General features: G+C 39.8%; 1 protein-coding gene across 1 annotated transcript in view; it reads left to right on the forward strand.

Annotated features, from left to right (window-relative positions):
* MROH2B (maestro heat like repeat family member 2B) overlaps nucleotides 1-27,265 on the forward strand; it is a 63,691-nt gene that overhangs the window by 6,239 nt on the left and 30,187 nt on the right. Inside the window, 14 exon segments of the mRNA XM_007469657.1 lie at nucleotides 1,490-1,644; nucleotides 4,587-4,727; nucleotides 5,486-5,578; nucleotides 5,668-5,737; nucleotides 7,400-7,513; nucleotides 8,508-8,581; nucleotides 10,413-10,535; nucleotides 11,279-11,392; nucleotides 13,562-13,718; nucleotides 13,865-13,905; nucleotides 14,524-14,663; nucleotides 15,245-15,290; nucleotides 19,102-19,209; nucleotides 25,127-25,243. Coding sequence (XP_007469719.1) covers nucleotides 1,490-1,644; nucleotides 4,587-4,727; nucleotides 5,486-5,578; nucleotides 5,668-5,737; nucleotides 7,400-7,513; nucleotides 8,508-8,581; nucleotides 10,413-10,535; nucleotides 11,279-11,392; nucleotides 13,562-13,718; nucleotides 13,865-13,905; nucleotides 14,524-14,663; nucleotides 15,245-15,290; nucleotides 19,102-19,209; nucleotides 25,127-25,243 — 1,493 coding nt within the window.

Here is a 27,265-nt window from a genome sequence, read left to right on the forward strand (position 1 = left end):
TTCCCTACTTACTATCACAGCTAACATTGTGTCCCAGCAAAAAAATGTTGGTGCCACTAAGTGCATTTCTACCTCCAATATTAATAACCAAGAAGGTAAAAGAAAATAAAATCAGAAATCATCGTGGCAATGAATAAGGGAATTCTCATCTGTATGTTATAAATTTATCTAAGTGTGCTTTAGTCTTAAAGCAACTTTGCCTGACTGCCAGTAAAGAAAAGGTACAAAATTTAATAGCCATCCATCTAGCTATGTGTTCAATCAATCAGCAAATAAACAGACATTGTGCTTGTTGTTTCAGATACCATCAACGAACCAGGCACCATCCCTTCTCATTATAGGGCAGTGCAAGACACACACACACACACACACACACACACACACACACACACGCAAAATGGATTTGACAAAACGTAACATGAGATTATCAGAGAGAGTTTGGAGGGGACAGGAATAAACCAAAACTGACCAGCTCTAAAGCTAAGATACTTGGGATCTTTTCCATAGAGTTATTTGTAGATGAGGTATCCTTGAGAGAGTAAACTACAGTTTTTTTACTATCTAATGAAAGGGGTAGCATGAGGGGCTGAAGGAAAAAATATTATTTAATGCATTTGGTGCAAATATATATGTGATATATATGATATTATGCAGGCCCAAGATTTTTTAATTTTATTAAAGTAAAACATACATGGAGAAAAACATAAAAATCAAAAATATACAGGTTGATGAATTGTCACGAAGTAGCTCATCCATTTGACCACAACTCAGGGAAAAATTTGGATATTACTAACCCCCTAGAAGCCCCCATCTTTTCTCCCAGTCATCACCTCTCCATCCTTTCCAAGGGTAACCACAATCCTGAATTCTAACACCGCAGATTAGCTTTGCCTATTTATGAGATTCATACATGTTTTGTGTACCTGTAGTCCATTTTCACTTCTGTATACTATTACATGTCTGTGCTACAATTTTTCCACTCTACCTGTTGGCAAATATTTGGATCATTTTTTTTTGTTTGAGGCTATTACAAAAATAATTGAATAGGAACATTCTTGTACAAGATTTTTAGCGCCCTTATGTATGCATATCTAGTGCCCATATATATACCTTGGAGTGGAATTTCTGGGTCATAGACAAAGCATATTCAACTTTGGTTGATAATGCCAAACAGTTTTCTAAAGTGTTTGTAATCAATTCACACTCTCACCAGCAGAATGTAAAAATATCAGCTGCCCCTTAGTCCTGTCAACACTTGACATTGACTATCTGAAATTTTAGCAATTCCAGATGGTATGCTATAGTATTTCATTATGGTTTTAATTTACAGTTCACTAAAGTGGCCTTTTATATATTTACTTGGTGCAGTCAAAAGATTTTATGGAAACTATTACACATTTGCTAATCATCAGTACGTTTTTCTCAAATTATATTATGGTCCTACCTACCTTGATATTTTTCTCAGTCTGTGGTTGTTTTTTAAATGCAGCCCTTGAGAAGTTCAGCAGAGCCATTTACAAGGATGTCAACCACTGGAGAGACTTCCCCTACCCCAGATTGGATGCCAATCGCCTCTCTGACAAAATCTTCATGCTGTTCCGGTATATCATGGACAAGTGGGCCGCCATGACCTTGCCCACACAAGTGAGTGGGGTTCAGCATGCCTCCAGCTAGCTCTCCTGGCATGCTGGTTGAACTTCCTCTTCTCTTTTGGACATGGTAATTCATCTTAGTTCTCTTGGAAAGCTGTGGGTTGTATCTTATCAGGTTTATAAAATCTTTTGTTTTTCCTGTTTCAAATCACTATTTACTCATTATTTCAACTAATATTTATTGAGTCCCCATGACATGCCAGACATCATTCCCATACTGGGGATACAGCAGAGATTAAACAGACCCAAATCCCCACTCTCATGGAACGGACATGCCAAAGTGTGCAGAGAACAATAAATAACTAAAATGAGCAAAATATATGGAATTTTAGCTATATCATAACCTATATTTGGGCTGTCACTGTTTAGGAAAAACACCAGTCCAGAGAAATTTCCTGTGTCTGTGAATATCGCAATGAATTAAAATGATATCTAAAGAAGGAGTGTGTTTGCTTCAAAATACTGTAATGACTTATAAAGAACAGACTACAAAGTGCATTCACATATATAATCCCATCCTATCTTGCTTAATTGCTATGATTTTTTTTTTTTTTTTTTTTTTTGCGGTACGCGGGCCTCTCACCGTTGTGGCCTCTCCCATTGCGGAGTACAGGCTCCGGACACGCAGGCCCAGAGGCCATGGCTCACGGGCCCAGCCGCTCCGCAGCATGTGGGATCCTCCCGGGCCGGGGCATGAACCCGCGTCTCCTGCATCGGCAGGCGGACTCTCAACCACGGCGCCACCAGGGAAGCCCCCGCTATGAGTTTTTAAAGTAGGCGAAATTATATTCTATTTCAATCTCTTTATTGCTATATTATAAAAGATTTAACACTTAGCTACCTTCTCTAGTTCAGTTTCTTTTCTATATTTTGAGCTTTTAAAGCAGTCATTTTTTAACATGCTGGGATAGTTAAATCATTAGCAAACATGAAATTTTAAAAATATTCTGAGGAAGTCTTTTCTTCAAGCCACTTGAAAAACAAAATTCAATGCAAATTTGTTGACTACTTTCCTAGCCTCCCACAGGAAGTTAGGCAAGTAAGAAGGTGCACAAAGTAATAAGGGAGCACAGGGAGAGAAGCACTTAACCCCTGGTGAGCACTGGAAAGGCCATGACATTGGAACTGAGCTTGCAACCCATGAAGTCATCACTACAGGAGACATGCAGTCCCTAAAGAGGGGATAAAACCCACTGAAGCATAGGTTAGGGATGGGATAACGTGATACTTGAGTGAGTCCAGTGGGAGAAGGGGAAGTGGGGAGAGGAAAGGTGATATAAAGAGGCAGAAATAAAAGAAACCTAGAAGGTGGTCTTGGCCACATAATAAAGAATGCTACACAGTAGTTTTTTTTAAGAAATAAAGAAACCTTGGGGGACTTCCCCGGTGGTCCAGTGATTAAGACTTCACTTTCCAATGCAGGGGGTGCGAGTTCGATCCCTGGTCAGGGAGCTAAGATCGCACATGCCTCGCGGTCAAAAAACCAAAACATAAAACAGAAGTAATATTGTAACAAATTCCATAAAGACTTTAAAAATGGTCCACATCAAAAAAAATCTTTAAAAAACCAAAAGAAAAGAAACCTCGGAAGGGCTTAAGCAAGAAAAATGAGATCTTAGAAACTAAGAAAGGAGTGATTTTCAAGAAGCAGAGACAGATCTACAGAGGACATTGCTATGGTGCTCAAGAAAGAAAAATCTTGAAACGTGTCTACTGCATGGAAATGTGGTAGAAGAACCTTCCAGCTGACATACAGTGTTGACTGAAATAAATGGTTATTGTTATTAGCCACTAAGTTTTGACGTGGTTTGCTGTATAGCAAAATTTAGCTAATAGAAAAAAAAGCATTAGGTAGAAAAAGCAGAATATAGAACTATAAAGAATGGTGTCATGTTTTAAGAAATTAAGATACATAAGAAAAAGATAGGAAAGAATAGGTCAAATAAAGAAATAACTTATTAAAAATACACCAGACTGTGCTTATCTATGAGTACTGTGGGTACTGTGTTTTCTGCTTCCTCCTAATTTTTGTGACTTCTACATTTTTTAAAATAAATTTATTTTTTTATTTTATTTTCGGCTGTGTTGGGTCTTCACTGCCGCTCACGGGCTTTCTCTAGCTGCTACGAGTGGGGGCTTCTTTTGTTGCGGTGCGCGGGCTTCTCATTGCGGTGGCTTCTCTTATTGCGGAGCACAGGCTCTAGGCACACGGGCTTCAGTAGTTGTGGCACGTGGGCTTAGCAGTTGTGGCTTGCGGGCTCTAGAGCACAGGCTCAGTAGTTGTGGTGCACAGGCTTAGTTGCTCCACAGCATGTGGATCTTCCCGGTCCAGGGATCAAACCCGTGTCCCCTGCAATGGCAGGCGGATTCTTAACCACTGTGCTACCAGGGAAGCCCATGATTTCTACATTTTTATCATCAACATATTGCATTTATATTTTGTACTGGTTCATTTTTCATGTCGTGTGGAAGCCAGATGACAGTGGATTGAGAAATAAAGGGGAGGTGGGGAGTGGAGGTAAAAACGGTAGACCACCCTTCCAAAAGCTTTGCTCTGCGAGAAAGGAAAGAGAAACAGAATTGGATGAGGATAACAGTGGGGCTAAAATGATATGGAATCAAAGAATTTTTTAAGATAAGGGAAATTTTAAATTTGTTAATATAGTAAAAGAAAGTGACCATTACAGAGAGGTTAAAGAAATAGAAGAGCGGGACAAACATTGAAATGAGCATCAATATAGATATAGATGTAGATACAAATATAACTCTCCTTCCTACAATGATCTTAACCTAAACATTTTTTGAAGAAACGTTGCTCGGTTGAAAGCAGTGAGGAAAGCTTTTTGGGGGGTATCTAAAGCTTCTGGTATACTGAGAAATGCACAAAAAGCATAATGAAGTGTGAGAAACAGTATTTGTTTGCTGCCTCTGCAGATTTTGGCCATCATTAAGGCTCTCGGCCCCACAGTGAGCCTGCTGCTGCATCAGGAAGACCTCTGTGAATACACCCTGGGCCAGGTCCCTTGGCTCCTGAAGCAGTATAAAGACAAAGAGATTGATTTCCACGTCACTCAGGTGAGAGCCACACCCTAAAGAAACCGATTCTGATAGCTGACCAACAATCATCCTGGAGGATGTTAATTTTCAAGAGGGGTCAAGGAGGGCTTCCCTGGTGGCGCAGTGGTTGAGAATCTGCCTGCTAACGCAGGGGGCACGGGTTTGAGCCCTGGTCTGGGAGGATCCCACGTGCCGCGGAGCAGCTAGGCCCGTGAGCCACAACTACTGAGCCTGCGTGTCTGGAGCCTGTGCTCCGCAACAAGAGAGGCCAGCAATAGTGAGAGGCCCGCGCACCGTGATGAAGAGTGGCCCCCGCTCGCCACAACTAGAGAAAGCCCTCGCACAGAAACGAAGATCCAACACAGCAAAAATAAATTAATTAATTAATAAACTCCTACCCACAACATCTTAAAAAAACAAAGAATTAGGGGAACTTAAGGAGTTAAAAAAAAAAAAAAAAAAAAAAAAAAAGAGGGGTCAAGGAACTCAAACACGTGTTTGGGCAGCCGAACTTAAATACCTCTTAGGAAATATGAGGTAGAGAAGCGGTCGGTGGCATAGCTGGATGGTGGAAACTCCAGAAAGGAATTTCTGTTCAAGCTGCTGGGGAACTAAACAAGGTAGAGGAGCAGAATCACTAAAGACAACTGGTAACCACAGAAAGGTTATGGGTTTGTTCTCCTCACAAAAGGTAATGAGTAATGATTCGCTTTCCGCATCCTGTGCTGTTGCTCCGTAGGCAGCCTCCAGCTAACCTTAGAGAGCTTTCATTCCAGAGTCTAAGACAGATACTGACCGCGGCAGTCCTTTATGACGTTAGCCTTCCAAAGGCCTTGAGGAAGACCATCTTTATCAATTTACTCCACCAGGTAAGACCATGTTGTCAGATCTGATTGTTTCATTTTCAACAGCTTTCTCTTTTTAACATCTACCACCTGAGTTTTTTCTTCTCATTCAGGTGTGCAGAGTTCTAGATCCTCCAGTAAAGGAAAATGAAATCGAAGCTTCGGACTGTTTCCTCATTCTAGGTAGGACCCAGCATCCAGAGGGTTTTTAATTAAAATGTCTCCAAGTGATGATGACGACAAGGATGAAGTGCATGCAAACTGTCACATTTGTTACTTTCACACCTACACACAAAATGTTTCTTCAACTCAAAGTATTCTGTGCCTTTCCCTATCCTCCCTGCTCCCAAGAAGAGTGCAGCTGGTAGGGTGACCAATTATCCTGATCTGCCCGGGACTAAAGGATTTCCAGGAAAACAGAACTTTCAGTTCTAAAACCAGAAAAGCCTCAGACATATTTTGGATATTAACTCTTTACTGGATATAAGGTTGGCAAATATTTTTCCCCATTCCATATGTTGTCTTTTCATTTTGTTGGTGGTTTCCTTGTCTGAGAAGAAGCCTTTTGGTTTGATGTAGTCCCACTTGTTTATTTTTGCTTTTGTTGCCTCTGCTTTGGGTATCAAATTCAAAAAAATTCATTGCCAAGACCAATGTCAAAGATCTTCTTCCTATGTTTTGTTCTAGGAGTTTTACAGTTTCAGGTCTTATGTTCAAGTCTTAAATCCATTTAGATTTAATTTGCATGTTTGGTGTAAGGTAGGAATTCGATTTCACTCTTTGGCATGCGGCTGTCCAGTTTTCCCAGCACCATTCACTGAAGAGACTATTCTTTCCCCCATTGTTTATTCTTGGCTCCTTTGTTGAAAATTAATTGACTATATATGCATGGGTTTATTTCCAGGCAAACCTGTAAGAGTTGGCAACCCTAAGGCTAGGAAATGCTTTTTTCTTGGCATTTGAGATTATTTGAAACTCTATCAAACCCCAGTCATCTTTTTTCCTCCTTGTCATTTCTTAGTATCTATCCCTTGTCTCTCTCTCCCTCCTTCACTCTCTCCCTTTTGTTCTTGCTTTCACGTCACAATCCCGCCCATCACCTGGTTAGAATACCAGACACAGGTTGTCAAGGAAGCACCAAGTTCCCAGGGTCAGGATACAAAACTATACTCTAATATAGTCCCTCAGGGCAAGAGACAAGAGCAATCCTAGACCTCCCACACCTGCACCCTCCCAAAATATGTCATTTCTCTACTTCACTGCATACCTTTGTAGTATGGTCTAGTTCTCTCCTAACTGGCCACCTCTGTTTCTATAGTTTCCACTTCTCTATGCCCCAGCCTGATTAAGTTCTTTACTTTATCTCTAACATTTCCAACCCAAACCTCTCTTCTCCATCCAGGTCTTTCTTCACTCTTCCCTGCTTCCTTCTTACCCTTTCAAGTCTCCAGCTGCACAGCTGGTGAAGCATCATTTTGATCTCTGCCTCCATGTTCACAAGGCTTCCCTCTGTGTCTCTGTCTGTATCTTCTATCCATTTATTATAAAGACACCAGTCATATTGATTTAAGACAACCTCATCTTAACTTGATTTCATCTACAAAGAACCTAATTTCCAAATAAGGTTACATTCACAGGTATGAACAGAAGTGGGTCTAGCTCTCTTAGTGACCAAACTGTTTAATTAATTCTGTGATACTGAAGAAGTATGGACATAATAAAATCTGGTTACCAACCAAAGAGTGACTTTGATAATCCTCATGGAATGATCCTCTTCCCATTCACAAGTATTTCACCTAAGGTGAAAATGAGTTCTTATGACTCCAGTATTTCTTAAACCCACAGCCCATTCCAGCCCTGCGGACCTGATAGAATTTTTTGATGAACAAATGAGAAGTAATAATGAAGCCACTTGAATGGGAATCTTGACTTTGTTAAGATCGGCTATCAGTGCTGAAGGTAAGCAGCAAAGATGACAGCAGAGTGGTTTATTTTGTACCAAAAAGCAAACTGAAACTTGTGCATTGTCTCTAATTCTATCCCATGTCTTTGGGAAATTTATAGAGCATCATATTCAGGTGAAGCTTGGTTTTCTTAGTTGTCTACAACCTACTACTTCTAAACAGGCATTTCTAGTTACCTCTCTTCTTTCATGATATTTATGGATGCACCCACTAAATGAGTAGAATATTTGAGAATTGAATCTAGAATTTAAAAGAGCTAGTAAACTGGTTAAGTAGCCTGATAAACAGGGAGTGGGTGGGAAGAATGTACAATATTCTAAAAGTTAGTACATTTAGAAAAGAGGGGAATTTAATACATTTTCATATTTCATTAATTCCAAAAGGCACATATTTTCACAGTATCAGAATGCATCTTATAATTGATAGCATCTTTAATTATCATCAGCCACTAGAGTTTTTCACTTGGCACAATATGAGATGGCACAATGATGCCTCATAAAATTATATCTTGGATTCAATAAAATATGACAATTCATTTTTTCACAGCACTGTAATAGTTTTTTAAACACCTTTATTACAGTATAATTGCTTTACAATGGTGTGTTAGTTTCCACTTTGTAACAAAGTGAATCATTATAATAGTTTCTTAAAATTCAGTTTACCCTGGGATTTACTGAAGACTTGGCAGAAGAAACATGAAGTTGTGTACGAAATTTAAAGCCAATCCATTAGGCATGATGTATTGAATCCACTTAAGAATCTAACATTTTAAACAAGGTGAAACAAAATGTAACAGAGAACCAAAAAAAGCAATAAACATGTGTAAAGAGTTGGAAAAGGAGAATGTAGGAGGGAACTGAATAACATAAAATGTTAAGGACCAGAGACTTTGCAACTATGTACCATAACTCTAATGGGTTTTCATCAATTCTAGAACATACTGTAGTCCTTCTGAAGCGGGTCTCTCAATTTCTCCCTCTATCTTTCAGAGCCCAAGTTGAGGGATCACATCACTTCAATTGAAAAAACAGTCAAAGTCGTCATGGGCGACCTCAGTATTAAAGTAAGAGAATTAACGGGGACTTTTATTTGGATAATGATAGTTTTAGGAGTAAATGAAATGGTTTTGACTGTTTAAGAATCTGCTTATGAGACTGCTTTATAAAGAATTCAGTGATCAATTCTACTTTTAAAAGAACTCCATCTTTCCGCAAAAGATAAACTCTATCGAAGTAAAGTTCTAAAACACATTCAGTTCAAGGGCTTCTCAGTAGAAAAAAAAAAGATTTTTGCCCAGAGCATCACTCTGCCATGCTCTTCAAAAAGTTTTAAATTTAATTAGTTGAAAACTTAATTGTTAATTATAAAGATAATACTTCTTCCTCCAAAAAATAATAACCCCTGAACCCTGTTCTGAGCAGAGACATCCTATTTTCCAATCAGGGAGCACCTAGAGCAAGTCTTGCACACAATAGATTTGTCATTATTTCCTGATGATTTGATTAAAGTATTCCACGTTGGAAAAGACATAGAACTTAAATGGGAACAATTTTTAAAATTAGCAATTGTAGTATTATTTGTATGAAAACCATATTTTGTTTGGATCAAAGCCCTACACAGAAGCCAATGAAGATGAGAAAATTCCCCTAAGAGGCTTTGGTCACCAATAACTATGTTTAAAATAACCAAAGCTATGCAATAAATAACAATGGAGTGATTATATATAAAAACCTGACCCAGTAACTGACCAAGCCAATCAAAGAATTGCTAGGATTTAGGGTACAATAAAAGAGCACAGAAACTTTAAGGAAGGCCAGTTAATCAGGCAAAAATAAAGAGAAAATATACCTCTTTCTCCTTAATTAGGGAGATTACTGAGTCCCTGTATGCTAATTGTTAATTGCCACCTTGTGGCCCTTCCTCCCTGTGCAAAATTATTTTCTTCCCACCCTCCATTAAAAGACCCATTCACTAAGGAATTAGATCTGAGATTTCTATCCTCCAGGGAAGCAATTCAATAAATTAACTGAAGCCAAATTATTAAAAACCTGTGACACAGGTTCATAATACTTTATTTGAATCCGTAGAGCCAGACTTACTTCAGAATCACAACTTTCCAGATTTCAGAAAAACATTACTGTGACAGTAGCCCACAATCAAACCTATTAATATTTTTTCAAGAAAATGTATGCATATCACACTACATAAAAGAGGTAGGGCTTCCCTGGTGGCGCAGTGGTTGAGAGTCCGCCTGCCGATGCGGGGGACAGGGGTCCGGGAAGATCCCACATGCCGCGGAGCGGCTGGGCCCGTGAGCCATGGCCCCTGAGCCTGGGCGTCTGGAGCCTGTGCTCCGCAACGGGAGAGGCCACAACAGTGAGAGGCCCGCGTACCGCAAAAAATAACAATAATAAATTTTTAAAATAAATAAATAAAAAAGAGGTAAAGACTACAAATAGCTTTAAAACAGTTCAGTTTGGGTTTTGCTACCAATGAGTTGGCACCAAATTTAAGAAACAAAATCCCAGTTTTCAGAGTCATTTAGAGTTTGAATTTGTGGATAAGGAATTGTGGAATTTTATTTCAGTGTGGTATCTTTCACTGAGGATTTTTAAAGCGAGGCCATGTTTAGCCCAAAGTTACTAATGTTTCATAATATACAGTAATAGAGAACATGTCTTGGGAACTAGGAAGAAAGATTAAAGAGAGCTTTGCCAGTGACACTTAAATCATAACCTGTAGATTACTTCCTGCTCCATATATTACAGTAAGATCATTCAATTTATACTCTTTTTTGGAAAGATTCCACTGAATGATCCATGAAGGTTACAGAATAGGAGAATCTAAATTTCTATTCAGAGTAAAATGCTGTGAATGCGTTTTCCTTACTCTAGGTGAGGAATTCCGCCCTTCTCCTCATCCAAACCATGTGTGAAAAACGTTACATTGAAGCCCAGGAAGGCTGGCCACTGATTGACTACATCTTCTCTCAGTTTGCAATGTCCAACAAGAATCTGGTATGAAGAGGGTGCCATTTTGAGTGCTGCCCTGTAGCAAGTTCAGTTGACTCAACTGGATTTTTAAAAAATGTCTGTGGTCCAAGTTAGAAACTGACTTAGAGGTTATATTTCAGCCTTATCACTTTCACTAATAAATTTTTCAGCTTCTAGTGTTCTCGGTTTTCTTTCAGTGATATCCTTTTTAACTTACAATAAACCCAAGGTAGGTTAAATCAGTTTTTCCTAAAAAGGAGGCAACCTGGCCTCAAAAGCTTGGGGGTGGTTTGGAGACAGGCAGAGAAAGTGAATTGTTTCTAGAAAACAAGAAACATCCATACTTGTTACACCGGTTCCTTTGGATGAAGAGCCTGAAAAACATGTGCTTAAGATCTCAGTAATCTTAGCAAATTCATTGCAGCTGAAATTACAGTCCACTCCACTAGGAAGCAGTGTCATTGGAAATTTTTGCCCCAGAGAAAAAGGGGAAAGGCCTGAGGGAGAAAAGGAGTAACTGCAGTCCAAGGATCCTCACAATGTTTGTTTTTCTGCTTCAGCCAGGGGTGTTTTTTTCTAACCCATTCCTCCAAATAGCACTTTAAAACAGGATTAGATACTGGAGACCAAGATTGCTGGATTCCACAAGCCCTTTAAGTTGAGTGACTGCATCCTCCACCCCAGAGTCTAAGAACACCTCCAAGTAAGGTCAGAGGCGACCGACAGCAGGGATTATGAACAAGTCGCCTATTTCATCTTTCTTAAAGGAGAAACCAATAAAACCTAACTCCCAGGAGACCGAAAAGGGAGAGAAATGTATCCAAGAAACAAGCCTGGAGGTCCTAAAAACCCTGGACCCACTGATCATTGGAATGCCTCAGGTAAGGGGTCTTTTAGCACCACTCATAGTTAATTTGATCACCTTTCTAAAGCTCTGAACATTTAGTAGTAAAGATACGAGTTGGTACTCCATGTGTCATCAGCTTTTTGATGCTCTGACTAGAGGAAGTATGTTGGGATGCTCAGTGCCAGCACATAATAGTTCCTCAAAAACAGGTGTAAAATTAGCTAAATAATCTTTTCTATCTGGATGGCAAATGGCAGTTTATAAGCATCTTAATACATTATTTTTCTTCTTCCCCTGACATACTTAGACACATATTGTAAGTGGTGATTCTAACGCAGTGAATGCTAAACTTTCCCCATTTATCTGGGAAGGTGTTAAAAGCACACATTCTTAGACCTCACTTGAGGCCTAATATAACCTGAACCTCAAGGAGAGGAGCCTTAGAATCTGCATTTTGCTTAAGCAAAACAACCTGGAAAAGGATTTAATGGCCAGAAATACATGGCACAGCCAGGAGACAATCAAAAGGCCAGTTTAAGAGGATCACAGGCTTTATCTAGGATGGTTTTTTAAGGTGTGGGTTTTGGATTACCGGGGCTATTTATTTAAAATGCAGATTTTCAGGCCACGTGCCAGACCTAAATGAATCAGCATATCTGGGCATGGGGCCCATAAATCTGCATGCAATTAATTCCAACATTTCTCATGCATATTAAAGTTTGGAGAATTCTGATCTAGTAGTAAATGATGAAAGAGTAGTCTAAGGCCAGACTCTGAAGGGTCTGAAATGCCAAATTCCTTCCTTGTCCTTGATGAGCCAATGAAAATTTTAAGCAAAGACTAAACATTTTAAATGATAACTGTAGGAAATCAGTGTGTTGACACTGATTTAAGAGTAGACACTGGGGCTTCCCTGGTGGCGCAGTGGTTGAGAGTCCGCCTGCCGATGCCGGGGACACGGGTTCGTGCCCCGGTCCGGGAAGATCCCACGTGCCGCGGAGCGGCTGGGCACGTGAGCCATGGCCGCTGAGCCTGCGCGTCCGTAGCCTGCGCTCCGCAACGGGAGAGGCCACGATAGTGAGAGGCCCGCGTACCGCAAAAAAAGAGAGATCAAATTTAAATAAAAACATTAAGACAATGAGGGTGTGTATACATGCTAAAAATTTGCAAAGGCTCAGGGACCAAAAGCCAGAAGAAATTATGTGGATACGTACCCACTAACCATTTAAATGAACCGAGAACCCAGACATCAGAGTTAGGACTCTGGGGTCATTATGGAGAAACTGGGGAGCCCCCCCCGATGCGCCACAACTACTGAGCCTGCGCTCTAGAGCCCATGCTCCGCAACAAGAGAAGCCATTGCAGTGAGAAGCCCGCGCACCGCAACGAAGACCTAACACAGCCAAAAAATAAATAAGTTAAAAAAAAATTGTTTTCTTTTAAAAAGAAAAGGATTATGCTTAGGCTTGGACAAAGGGAGGAGTCCAAGTGGACACCTAAGTTTCCATTAGGACGTGAACCATAATGGAGTTTTTCAGGGGAAGTGAAACATACAGACTACAGAAATCAGGTGTTGCAGATTTCCAGCGCGAGAAGATCAGCACCTGGGGACTTCCCTGGTGATCCAGTGGTTAGGACTTGGCGCTTTCACTGAGGGGGCCCTGTGTTCAATCCCTGGTCAAGGAACTAAGATCCCGCAAGCCATGTGGTATGGCCAAAAATAAATTAATTAATTAACTGAAAAAGAAGAAGATCAGCACCTGGAGCACAGACAGCAGCAGCAGCCCCGTCGCCATCCATTCCCCGTCATTCTCACTCTGGACAGTTCCACTCGAGTCTTGGGAGTTTGGAGAAATATTTGGGGGCATTTTTGGTTGTCATATTGACAAGGGGTTTAACGGCACTTGGTGAGTGGAGCCCAGCCCTCCCTGCAGTGACCCACAATGACGACTTGTCCTGTCCCAAATTCCAGCAGCAACCTCACGGAGAAACACTGACCAACACTCACTGCAAGTGGCACCTGAAAGTGAATGTGCTGTGCAGAGACTGTGTTTCATGATTTCATTTTGATTTGGCCTGAAGAGCAAAATAATAACACGTGAGAGAAAGTTTTCTAAATTAGAGGGAAACACACAGAGAGGACCAAAGAGGAATAATGAAAAAGAATAAGCAATCCTTGCATCTTGCCTTATGTTTTCCACAGGTGCTATGGCCAAGAATCCTGACTTTTCTGGTACCTGCAGAATATACGGGAACGCTGAAATACCTGTTTAATATCATCAGAATTCTGTTTACGGCAGAGGAGAGGAAGAAGAATAATGCCAAGGAGTCAACAGCACTTGCCATCTCTGCAGGAGCTGGTTTGGACATTCAAAAACAAAGCAAAACATTTCTCTTATGAGAGACTAGTTTCCGGAAAGGCTACAGGGCTTTGCTTGTAAACCCAAGCCCCATCTGATTTTTTCTAGGCCCTGTAGCAGTAATGAAAATTGCTTTCTCTTTGTAGTGAAACTTCCTTCACCACAAAAGCTACAGGCCAGACTTCTGGTGAGTGAGTTATGAAAAACCAATGTGGTATGAATTTAAACCAATATAGACAATTCAGCTCCAAATAAATGATAATAAAAATTACATAGATATTCCAAAACAAAAGAAACACTAAAATGGCATAATAAATGTTCTGCTATACTAATGACTCTGATGAAGATTTATTATTTGCAAGATTATCTTCTCACTCTGAAATATTTGTTAAACTTCATTTATGATTTTTTAAATAAACATAGACTGAATCTGATCCATAAGAACCATTCAAACAAATTCCACATCTGTTGTTTAGATTTCTGTCTCTCTCTTTTTGGCCACATATGTGCTTGAGCACTATTTCCACATGCCCTTATTTAATTAATAGATATATCTAAGTGTTGGTATGTTTCATTTATTTTTGGTTGATGGTTTCCATATGTTTTTACACCTTTATCCTCGGAAGAAAATTGGGCAGATGGATTGTCTAAGTACTAGCTTTGATCTAGAATAAGTAAGAATAGACTGTGATGGTTTGTTAAAAGATTATCTAATGAAGGATTCAAGAGAATCCAAAACAGTGATAAAAAGGAAAAGGTAGGTGAGGCTTCTAAGTTAATTAACAATTTTTCTTCCTTCCTCCAGGTAATATCTGTGCTCGCCAGTTTAGGGAAATTACATGGGGTCGGTGCAATAGGACTTTTGAAGATATTGCCTGAGATAATTCACCCAAATTTGGTAGAGCTATGGAAAACACACATACCTGAGCTCCTGCAGCCTCTGGAAGATACAAGGGAGTGGGATCAGGTCTTTATCCAAGGAGACAAGAACACAAGGAAATGAGGCACCACTTCTATGTCTTAAGCCATTAATGTTCATATTAGGCAATAAAAACAATGAACTTGACATGCAAGGTAGACAGCTCTATTTTGTCCTGGACTCCTTATGTTCTATTTCTCTACCAAATACTTATATTGATATTATAAGAGGACCAGGTGTGTTACATATTTAGCAGGAACTTTTACTTTTGCTCTGGTCTTCTTTTTTTTGTATTTAGAGAAGCTGTCTTTTGGTATTGTTCTAAAAAGTTATTATTCATCCATGCTAGAATATTAAGATATGGTAATTCAGTAGTTACTGTTGAAACTGGCAAAAAGCCTGGATTTTTATTATGGATTGAAGACCCTCTGTCCAGCTGACTAGCAATTTAGAATTGCCAACATAGTAAATTTAATCTGAAATAACCACCCTGCATAGGGAGAAAGCTTGAAATGGAACAGTAGCAGCCAGTGCTGACCTGGACACTGGGCTGGGTTTTGTTTTTTGTTTTTTGTTTTTGGCACTTATTGCATCAATTTCTATTTCTAGGAAAGAACATTAGTATCGTGCTGTGGGAGACCATGCTGCTTCAGGTAAAGATGGCTCCTAGACTAATTGTTGATGATGGGGTGATGAAATCACCTAAAGTTACCCATCTTTACGAAAAAGAATTAGATTCCAAAGGACAGGAAACAACATTTCCTTTTCTTGAGAAAATCACTAGACTGTTAGACATGATCACATAAGAATTTTATGCTCTTTAAATCACAATTTGAACAATAATCTTTAGTCTTCAATTTGATTCAGAATTTAAGACAGTTTTGAAGATATCACTTACTAATATTTTTCTTACTAATATTTTTTTCCGTCTTTCTTAAATCTTCTCTAATTTTCAGTTTTTTCCCTCTCCTTGCAATTGCATTCTTTCACCATTCATAAAAAGAAACAGAGATTAACATAATTTCCACTTCTTTGCTCCTGAATACAAATCCATTTCCTCCTCTATCTGCTTCTCACTATCTTTTTCCTGATGTCTAAACACCAAAAGGCCATGTTTTACCCCTTCTCCAGAAAAGAATCTTTCTCTCATCCATAACTTTTTGGACCTTGACAACCAAACAGTGCCACAGACAATGTCAAATCCCCAAAAGAGTAAACTGCAGACAGGAGTTGGACATTGGCTTTACAGAGAGCATTTTGATTTCAGGAGCCCACAGGAGATCAAGGAACCCATGGGCAGGGAGCTTTTAATCCAGCAGAGTTTTGGTTCATAAGCCACCTATATAGGAATTAACTATGGCTTCTTTATTTTTTTTTTTATTGAAGTATAGTTGATTTACAATGTTATGTTAATTACTGCTCCACAGCAAAGTGATTCAGTTATACATATATATACATTCTTTTTTTTAACGTTCTTTTCTGTTACGGTTTATCATAGGATATTGAATATAGTTCCCTGTGCTGTACAGTAGGCCCTCGTTCATCCATTCTGTATATAAAAGCTTCCATCTGCTCACCCCAACCTCCCACTCCATCCCTCCCCCAAGCGCCACCTGCTTGGCAACAGCCAGTCTGTCCTCTATGTCTGTGATTCTGTTTCTGTTTCATAGATAGGTTCACTTGTGTCCTATTTTAGATTCCATACATAAGTGATATCATATGATATTTGTTTTTCTCTTTCTGACTTACTTCATTTAGTATGATCATCTCTAGTTGCATCCATGTTGCTGCAAATGGCATTATTTTGTTCCTTTTTATGGCTGAGTAATATTCCATCGTATATATGTACCGCATCTTCTTTATCCATTCCTCTGTCGATGGACGTTTAGGTCGCTTCCATGACCTCCCTATTGTAAATAGTGCTGTTATGAACACAGGGATGCATGTATTTTTTTGAATTATAGTTTTGTCTGGATATATGCCCAGGAGTGGGATTGCTGGATCATACAGTAACTCTATTTTTTGTTTTCTGAGGAACCTCCATACTGTTTTCTATAGGGGCTGCACCAACTTACATTCCCACCAACAGTGTAGGAAGGGTCCCTTTTCTCCACACACTCTCTGGCATTTGTTATTTGTAGACTTCTGAATGATGGCCATTCTGACCAGTGTGAGGTGGTACCTCATTGTAGTTTGTTTCTGTTTTTTTGTGGGGTTTTTCTGTATTTATTACTATTTATTATAGAATAGGTAACTCTTTTATTTAGAGAAAGCTCAGGGTATTTTAATGGTTTTTAAATTTATATTTAAAAAAATACCTGTCAAATGTTTTTGAAGAATTTGATTATAAAATTTGCTAGATTTTTAAAATATTTTAATTTTATTGGATTATAGCTGATTTACAATGTTGTGTTAGTTTCAGGTGTACAGCAAAGTGATTCAATTATATGTATACATATATTCATTCTTTTTTTAGATTCTTTTCTCATATAGGTTATCACAGAATATTGGGAAGAGTTCCTTGTGCTATACAGTAGGTCTGTGTTGGTCAACTATCTTAAATATAGTAGTGCGTGTGTGTTCATCCCAAGCTCCTGATTTATCCCTCCACCTCCCCCCCAAATCCTTTGGTAACCATAAGTTTGTTTTTGATATATATAAGTCTGCTTTCATTTTGTAAATAAGTTCATTTGTACCTTTTTTTAAAATTAGATTCCACATATGAGTGATATCGTATGATATTTGTCTTTCTCTGTCTGACTTACTTCACTTAGTTTGATCATCTCTAGGTCCATCCATGTTGCTGCCAATGGCATTATTTCATTCTTTTGTATGGCTGAGTAATATTCCACTGTATATATGTACCACATCTTCTTGATCCATTTTTCTGTTGATGGACATTTAGGGTTGATTTGTATTTCTCTAATAATTAGCAGTGTTGAGCATCTTTTCATGTGAACTATGGCTTCTTTAAAATGTCAGATTTCAGTGACCTCTCCACAGCACCCCACCCCCAACACCCCCCTTCCAGAATCAGAATCTCTAGGTGGGGTACCTGCAAGCTCACAGGTCTTAATGATACCCACAGTGAATCTTATCCCATGTGAGGTTTGAAAGCAACGGCTCTATGCTTCCTGGTCCTTAACTCTGGGATCCACCTCTCCTCCTATATTCAGGCTTCTTTTATCTTCCCCTCCCTCTCTCAAAATTTTTATCTTATTTTCCCCTGCTACCATTTTTTTTTCTTTTCTTTTTTCTTTTTTTTTCTTTTTAGCTGCATTGGGTCTTTGTTGCTGGGCGTGGGCTTTCTCTAGTTGCAGCAAGCGGGGGCTACTCTTTGTTGTGGTGCGCAGGCTTCTCATTGCAGTGGCTTCTCTTGTTACAGAGCACCGGCTCTAGGTGCGCAGGTTTCAGTAATTGTGGCACGTGGCCTCAGTAGTTGTGGCCCACAGGCTCTAGAGCTCAGGCTCAGTAGTTGTGGCGCATGGGCTTAGTTGCTCCGTGGCATGTGGGATCTTCCCTGACCTGGACTTGAACCCGTGTCCCCTGCATTGGCAGGCGGATTCTTAACCACTGAGCCACCAGGGAAGCCCCCCTGCTACCATTTTAAAATAACTGTTCTTACTAGGAAGGAAGGTTCTTTCTTGAGAAGCCTTGAGAACAGTTCTTTTCCTTCCTCCAATCTTGAGTATACTTCTTGGCTTCTTTTTCCAAACTGTCTGCATTTGCTTTCTTCCCTTATACTGCCAAGGTTGTACAATTTTTTTCTCTTCAAAGGATCCACTCAATGAGTTTCTATTAAGAAAATGAATACAAATCTTTTCATTGGTTTTGACATTGTGTTCTTTCCAAGCTTAAGGTAGAGAAAACACAGGAGAAATTGTAGATTTTAGAAATTGCAAATGGATTTTGTCCTCCAAAAAGACAAAAATACCTTTTTATGTATTGTTCAATGAAGAGGGACATGGGTTCAGACAACTGATTGTGGCCCTGGCTCAAAATAACTGATGAAATGAGGAATATTTCACTACTCGAGTTGAAGTTGGCAACTTGTGCTTGTATATCTAATTGGTTCTTCAAGGCATTTAATTCACTATTCCAAAAATGTCCCTTTTTCTTAGTATGGTGTAAAGCAAACTGACTTTGACAAATGGAGTTTTTTTCCAAATCTACCCAAACCTTGAAAGATGTTAACTTCAATTTTAAGTTTCAGATTGGATGAGTTTCTATATTAAGTTTTTTGGCAATTTTTATTTAAAAGGAAAGAGGAAGGCACTTACACGGAGTTACTTGCCCTTCCTGTGCATCTAATTCTTAATGGGAATTCGGAACAGGTTGTTATGGGAAAAGGAATAATCCCATGTAATATATACTTTATACTTTTAGAATACATTGTAACAAAAAAGCACCAAGAAAGCACATTAAACTGTCACATTAGTATATGACTTTCACCTCCTACAACAGTTGCTCAAAGAGTCATTACGGAAGATCAATGACGTAGCCTGGACCATTCAACTGAGTCGGGATTTCAACCAGCAACTGGACAGTTACGGCAACACCTCTGTTGAGAAGGTTGGTTTTTTAGCTCAGAGACCTTAGCTTCTACTTTATGACCAAAAGGAGGGAGAAATGGTTAGAAAAATGCTCCCTTCTCTTCACCTTACATTTGACCAAAGGTTACAGGGCCACACCTATCTGCAAGGAAAACTGCCGAGTATAGTGCCTTCAAGATAAATACATGCCTAACTAAAATTCAGGGGTTCTGTTCTAGAGAAGGAAGAAAAATGGATACTGGAAGGCAAATGGCAGCCCCTACCAGAGCACTAGTTTAATGCAGCTTATGCCTTGGTTTACATTGGGCCAGTCTTGTGAGGCTGGCTACGAGAAATAATCTACTACAACTTTTTAAAAACTTGAAAGAAAAGAATGCTCAAAGGCCACTTCTTTCATTCTTCTCTCTCCACATGACCTCTACCAAACCCTCCACACTGTAACCATCCATTCCAAATGGGGTTTGAATCCAGCTTCTGCTACTTACTGCTTATGTAGCTTTAGGTAAATTTTTTAACCTCTCTGGAGCCTCAGTATACTCACCAACAAAATGGAAATTTTATCTACCTCTGAGGACTGTAGTGTTACAAGGGTTCAATGAGATAAAGTATACAAAGTCCCAAGTGAAGTGCCTGGCACATGGCATGTGTTTAATAAAAAGTAGATGGTGGTTATCATTGTGGATATATTATTCCTAATATTTTTTTCTGAAAAAACATTTCCTAAGTCATTAAATGTTCCCAGTATTAAGTGTCTCTTCCCCCAAATTCTTTATTAGCAACCTCTAACTCTTCTATGTAATTTTCAAAATTCCTCTCACTGATTGACTCTCTAATTTGGTACAGAGTACTGATTCTCCAAACTGGTCTATCCAGCCTGCAGACACACCCATCAGAAAAATTTGGTGAGCAATGACTCATCTTCTTATACACGAACTAGCCTTGTGCATCTCATGTAGTACCATTCATCCAACAGTATCCAAACCCACAAGATTAGTCCAAGATAATGGTTGTATGAGTAGGCAGAGCAATTCAAGCAATGAGCTGCTTAAATGGCTCTAAACCTTTACACTTAACACCAGAAAAGTAAGTGTACCAACTAGCTTTAGAAGCATAACAAACTACCCCCTGGTGGCTTAAAATAACAGGCACCTAGTTAGCTTACAATTTTGCAAGTTGACAGTTTGAGTTGGGCTCAACTGGGCAGTCTTCTGAGCTCAACTAGCCTCACTGCAGTGCACTGGGGATTGGCTGGTCTGGGATGATCTTAACTAGGACAGCTTTTTTCTGCTACTTGCAGTCCCTCATCCTCCAGCAGGCTAGCCCAGGCTTGCTCTCACGGTGAGGGCAATGAAGTATGCAATGTTTCCTGAGGTCTAAGCTCAGAAGGGGCATACTATTGCTTCTACCAATTCCATTGACAAAAGCAAGTCACAAGACCAGCCCAGATGCAAGGAATGGAAAAATAGAGTCGTCTTGATAAGAGCTGCAAACTCCCATAGCAGGGAGGTGTGGATAGAGGTGGGATAGAAAGGTTATGGCTATTTTTGCAATCAATGACATTTTTTCCCCCAATTCCGGGTTTCTGATTTCTGGGATTCCTAGCCAAGTCCCCAAGTAAGAATGCACTATACATTGAATCTGACCAAATTCAGCAGAGAAGCAACAGATCAGCAGTACTGGGGGCCACTGAGGCCAGCTAGCCCTTCACATGTAAGTCATATTTCCCCCTGATCAAATCAATTTTTTCTCAGCACAAGACTAGCCCCCCTGCTACCATTTTAAAATAACTGTTCTTACTAGGAAGGAAGGTTCTTTCTTGAGAAGCCTTGAGAACAGTTCTTTTCCTTCCTCCAATCTTGAGTATACTTCTTGGCTTCTTTTTCCAAACTGTCTGCATTTGCTTTCTTCCCTTATACTGCCAAGGTTGTACAATTTTTTTCTCTTCAAAGGATCCACTCAATGAGTTTCTATTAAGAAAATGAATACAAATCTTTTCATTGGTTTTGACATTGTGTTCTTTCCAAGCTTAAGGTAGAGAAAACACAGGAGAAATTGTAGATTTTAGAAATTGCAAATGGATTTTGTCCTCCAAAAAGACAAAAATACCTTTTTATGTATTGTTCAATGAAGAGGGACATGGGTTCAGACAACTGATTGTGGCCCTGGCTCAAAATAACTGATGAAATGAGGAATATTTCACTACTCGAGTTGAAGTTGGCAACTTGTGCTTGTATATCTAATTGGTTCTTCAAGGCATTTAATTCACTATTCCAAAAATGTCCCTTTTTCTTAGTATGGTGTAAAGCAAACTGACTTTGACAAATGGAGTTTTTTTCCAAATCTACCCAAACCTTGAAAGATGTTAACTTCAATTTTAAGTTTCAGATTGGATGAGTTTCTATATTAAGTTTTTTGGCAATTTTTATTTAAAAGGAAAGAGGAAGGCACTTACACGGAGTTACTTGCCCTTCCTGTGCATCTAATTCTTAATGGGAATTCGGAACAGGTTGTTATGGGAAAAGGAATAATCCCATGTAATATATACTTTATACTTTTAGAATACATTGTAACAAAAAAGCACCAAGAAAGCACATTAAACTGTCACATTAGTATATGACTTTCACCTCCTACAACAGTTGCTCAAAGAGTCATTACGGAAGATCAATGACGTAGCCTGGACCATTCAACTGAGTCGGGATTTCAACCAGCAACTGGACAGTTACGGCAACACCTCTGTTGAGAAGGTTGGTTTTTTAGCTCAGAGACCTTAGCTTCTACTTTATGACCAAAAGGAGGGAGAAATGGTTAGAAAAATGCTCCCTTCTCTTCACCTTACATTTGACCAAAGGTTACAGGGCCACACCTATCTGCAAGGAAAACTGCCGAGTATAGTGCCTTCAAGATAAATACATGCCTAACTAAAATTCAGGGGTTCTGTTCTAGAGAAGGAAGAAAAATGGATACTGGAAGGCAAATGGCAGCCCCTACCAGAGCACTAGTTTAATGCAGCTTATGCCTTGGTTTACATTGGGCCAGTCTTGTGAGGCTGGCTACGAGAAATAATCTACTACAACTTTTTAAAAACTTGAAAGAAAAGAATGCTCAAAGGCCACTTCTTTCATTCTTCTCTCTCCACATGACCTCTACCAAACCCTCCACACTGTAACCATCCATTCCAAATGGGGTTTGAATCCAGCTTCTGCTACTTACTGCTTATGTAGCTTTAGGTAAATTTTTTAACCTCTCTGGAGCCTCAGTATACTCACCAACAAAATGGAAATTTTATCTACCTCTGAGGACTGTAGTGTTACAAGGGTTCAATGAGATAAAGTATACAAAGTCCCAAGTGAAGTGCCTGGCACATGGCATGTGTTTAATAAAAAGTAGATGGTGGTTATCATTGTGGATATATTATTCCTAATATTTTTTTCTGAAAAAACATTTCCTAAGTCATTAAATGTTCCCAGTATTAAGTGTCTCTTCCCCCAAATTCTTTATTAGCAACCTCTAACTCTTCTATGTAATTTTCAAAATTCCTCTCACTGATTGACTCTCTAATTTGGTACAGAGTACTGATTCTCCAAACTGGTCTATCCAGCCTGCAGACACACCCATCAGAAAAATTTGGTGAGCAATGACTCATCTTCTTATACACGAACTAGCCTTGTGCATCTCATGTAGTACCATTCATCCAACAGTATCCAAACCCACAAGATTAGTCCAAGATAATGGTTGTATGAGTAGGCAGAGCAATTCAAGCAATGAGCTGCTTAAATGGCTCTAAACCTTTACACTTAACACCAGAAAAGTAAGTGTACCAACTAGCTTTAGAAGCATAACAAACTACCCCCTGGTGGCTTAAAATAACAGGCACCTAGTTAGCTTACAATTTTGCAAGTTGACAGTTTGAGTTGGGCTCAACTGGGCAGTCTTCTGAGCTCAACTAGCCTCACTGCAGTGCACTGGGGATTGGCTGGTCTGGGATGATCTTAACTAGGACAGCTTTTTTCTGCTACTTGCAGTCCCTCATCCTCCAGCAGGCTAGCCCAGGCTTGCTCTCACGGTGAGGGCAATGAAGTATGCAATGTTTCCTGAGGTCTAAGCTCAGAAGGGGCATACTATTGCTTCTACCAATTCCATTGACAAAAGCAAGTCACAAGACCAGCCCAGATGCAAGGAATGGAAAAATAGAGTCGTCTTGATAAGAGCTGCAAACTCCCATAGCAGGGAGGTGTGGATAGAGGTGGGATAGAAAGGTTATGGCTATTTTTGCAATCAATGACATTTTTTCCCCCAATTCCGGGTTTCTGATTTCTGGGATTCCTAGCCAAGTCCCCAAGTAAGAATGCACTATACATTGAATCTGACCAAATTCAGCAGAGAAGCAACAGATCAGCAGTACTGGGGGCCACTGAGGCCAGCTAGCCCTTCACATGTAAGTCATATTTCCCCCTGATCAAATCAATTTTTTCTCAGCACAAGACTTTTCCAGACTCTTTCCTGTCCTTCTCCCAAGATGGAGTTAAATAGACTCTAGCAGCTTTGACCCCAATTAATATTTACTCCAGTTCTGTAAACAGTTTTCCTCATTATGATTCCATGATCATGGGGGTCTTTTGCCTGGACAACTGAGAGTGAAGTGGCTGCTACCTTGTCAGATTCTTACTCTGATTTTACTCTTACTCTGGTAGTTCTTCCACCTGTTTTATCACCTTAGGTCCCCCTCTCATCCCAAGTCAGACTAATGCGTACAATTTCTCCTGAATGTACTAATTTAACTTCATTTGTTACTACTAGATTTTCCTTTCCTCCTGTGCCATACATCCTTTCTGATCAATAATGACCACTCCATAGCTACAATCCTTAGAGCTCTGCAGGGTCCTTGGAGCTCTGCAGGGTCCTTAGAGTGGACTTCCAACTGGCCACTTTACTCTCCTGTGTGTAACAAGATGGACAGTCTAAATAAAGAGATGCCAATCTGGTATTATATAGCTATATATACACACATGTTCATATACCTATTTACATCCAGGAGTGTCCTATACTGTTCAAACACAAGCCACTAAGGGGCTGCCCCACACCTCCAGGCATAGCTCTACATCATACATGGCCTCTAACGAGATGACAGGAAGACACGACTTTCCTACTTGCCTTTTCTCCATCCCGACACTGCAGAAGGAACCAGGGTAGGGCTGGCATAATGAATCCAACATTCTCACCACTGTAAGGGAGGTGGAAGCCACAGAATGATTCCCCACATGCTCCGCCTCCAGTGTTCCTCCATGGGGTGCTTTCCCTCCCCAGTTTAGAGTTCCTTACTAAAGACACAATGCGTGTGTAAAAGTTCCTATGTGAATTTTCTTTTTCACTCCTAATACCATTCTGGCAGCACTTCTGGACAACTCACTCTGCTCCTGGGAGAGAGATAATAGTAGAGCATACAAAGTATTATTTTCAAAATTACTATACTCTAAATCTCCTAAACTATAAACTAAGTCAATATACTGTGGAGTTTGAGAATATCTGATGACATTATCTTCAAAATTACCCAATTTTATTGAGCATGTTAATGCAATGAGCACTTATTAGCTACCAGTGACTGTCCACTGGAAATAATCAATAAGACCCTCTGCAACCAAGAACGGAAATTCTGAGCATAGAGACAAATAAGAAAATTAAAAATTACAGTAGAGAGTGAAAGGTATTATGATGGTGGAGCACATGGCATAGAGGAGAGCAGAAGAACACAGGTAGAGGACAGAGCCTTGGCGGGGTGGGGGAACGCTTTGAAGAGATAGTATAGGAAAGTACATGGTTAGTAAGCAGTCATAAGTTACCTCAATGTCTTTTCTTCAAATGACTGTTTTAACTCTTTCCATTTTTCATCAGTCTTGCTTTCCAACCTTTAACTGTGTTGCTTGTCCTTTGTTTTCCAGAAATTTCTTTGGAAAGCCTTGGGAACCACCTTAGCATCCTGCCAAGACAAAGACTTTGTAAGCTCACAGATTAAGGAAGCTCTGGCTGCTCCCAACCACCTGGGGGATCAACGCCAGGTGGGACCCCTTTCTTTCAATTTCCTCTCATGATAATGATAATGAATTCCCTCTGGAAAACCTCTGACAGTTCTTATGTTAATGTCTTACTCATTCAGAATTATCCATGCATTCAAGAGAGTCCAACAGAATTTTTCAGAAAAATGAAACTTCCTTATTTAAATATCAATGCTTCATTATCTAACCAGGTTTGTGAAAATATTGAAAAATGAATTTTAATCACTCACCTAACAAGAGTATTTTAAATATATTTTGACCTTGGCTTTATAACTTAAGAGTATGATTGTAAGTATCAAAATCATTAAACTTGTAAGCTGAAAGTAAGCTTATATACGATTGGTTTTCCACCTAGAGAAAATATAAGTATAACCTGGAGAGCTTTTGCAAAGTGTTTTTGCCTCTTCCCTACCCTAGCCTAAGCTGGAGAGCATATGTGAATGTGGAAGAAAAAGGAGGATGTCTGTTAAAAAACAAAAACAAAAACGAAACTCTTCAAGGCTAATAAAGACCAGCTAGTAAAAAATATATTTTCATAGTCTGTCTAGTTATATACTCTTCTCAGAAATTCTCAGATGTTTAGGGTCTTTTCCCCATCGTAAATGGCTAGAAACCACTAGACTTACTGAACTTTTGAAACTGTTCCTTCTCAGTTATTCAGTCATCACATTTCTCATTGGCATTATTCCTAGCACCATTTTTTCCATCCTAATTGCCCTTTTAGTTCTGCTCTGGGCTAGGAAACAATGTCAGTTTATTTCAGATATAAGCATACAATATGGCTGTCATTCAAGGTCTGAGGGGTTCACAAACTTTAAAAGATGAACTTTGTGACATCCATTTGAGCTTCTCAAATTCCTCTTTTACTTAACTTTACTTCAAGTTTGAGTGTGTCCCACGCACTCAAGTCACTTAGTGAATGACCTCTGGATGGGTAAGGTGTTAACACGTAACTTTCTTAGTCTCACTGAGCCTGCTGGCCTTCCATCTCCCGAGCATGACTCTCTCCCTCAGGTGACACCTGAGCTCTGATTCTGATGTCAGACTAGCTGGATTCAAATCTTGCCTCTACAACATGTTCTTCCAAGTAAAATAAGGGAAAATAGAACGCTTCTCAAAGTTCTTATTCATGGAGAGTGCTTAGTGAACAGTTTCAGGAGAAAAGAGCTGAGGTTGCAACTGTGAGGAACTGGAGAGAGAAAATGGACTCAGGGAAAGATGTAGGACATCTGTGCAGATTTGAGGGCCCCATTGGGGGTTGAAATCATCTTCTACTGGCACCTATTTTCTCAGTGGGGTCACTTTTTTTTCCAGTAGCCTCCTGCAGATGAGGTGTAGGGATAGGTGATCGGCAAATGGGGAGTCAGATTTATCCAGGGCTTTGCCAGACTTACATGATAGAAAGACAGTGGGACGTAGGTGGAAAAGTAGGGGAAGGAGTTAAGACATTAGGAAGATGGGTTGGAAGAGGAGAAACACAGAGCACTGTGGCGTGACAGGACCCAGAGGCTGAAAGACACAGGTTTATATCTTAGGCCCTGACCAAGGAACACAGAGACATCAGGCCACAAGCCTTTAAATATCTCTTCCAAGCATCTTCTGATAATGGAGAGTATGTGCCCTGGTATCTGAGGACTAAGAACAGTGCTGGTTGAGACCTTGGTGACAGTGGTCATGGTGGTTCTAGCCGGGTTATACAATCGGATGAAATATAACAGGACTCAAAAACAAACTGCCATGAAGGTACAGTGGTGAAGTGAGCCTCGAGCAAGAGAGGTGGAAAGAATGTGGGCAAGGGGGGAATATGACCACAGAGCATGAAACAGGAGCTACAAACTTTCAACATTTTAGCCACTTGAGATATAGTAAGCGTTCAGCAGGAGAGGGATCCTATAGAAATGACAGTCAACTCTAGCTCAAAAAAACCTCCACTGGCTTCCCACTAGCCTAAGATTAGAAATCCAAATTACTGGCTGTGGCCTGAAAGGCCCTACTCAGACCAACCCCCACTTCCTCTCTCACCTC

The sequence above is a fragment of the Lipotes vexillifer genome, unplaced genomic scaffold (assembly GCF_000442215.2).
Source record: "Lipotes vexillifer unplaced genomic scaffold, Lipotes_vexillifer_v1.1 scaffold434, whole genome shotgun sequence".
NCBI classification, from domain to species: domain Eukaryota; kingdom Metazoa; phylum Chordata; class Mammalia; order Artiodactyla; family Lipotidae; genus Lipotes; species Lipotes vexillifer.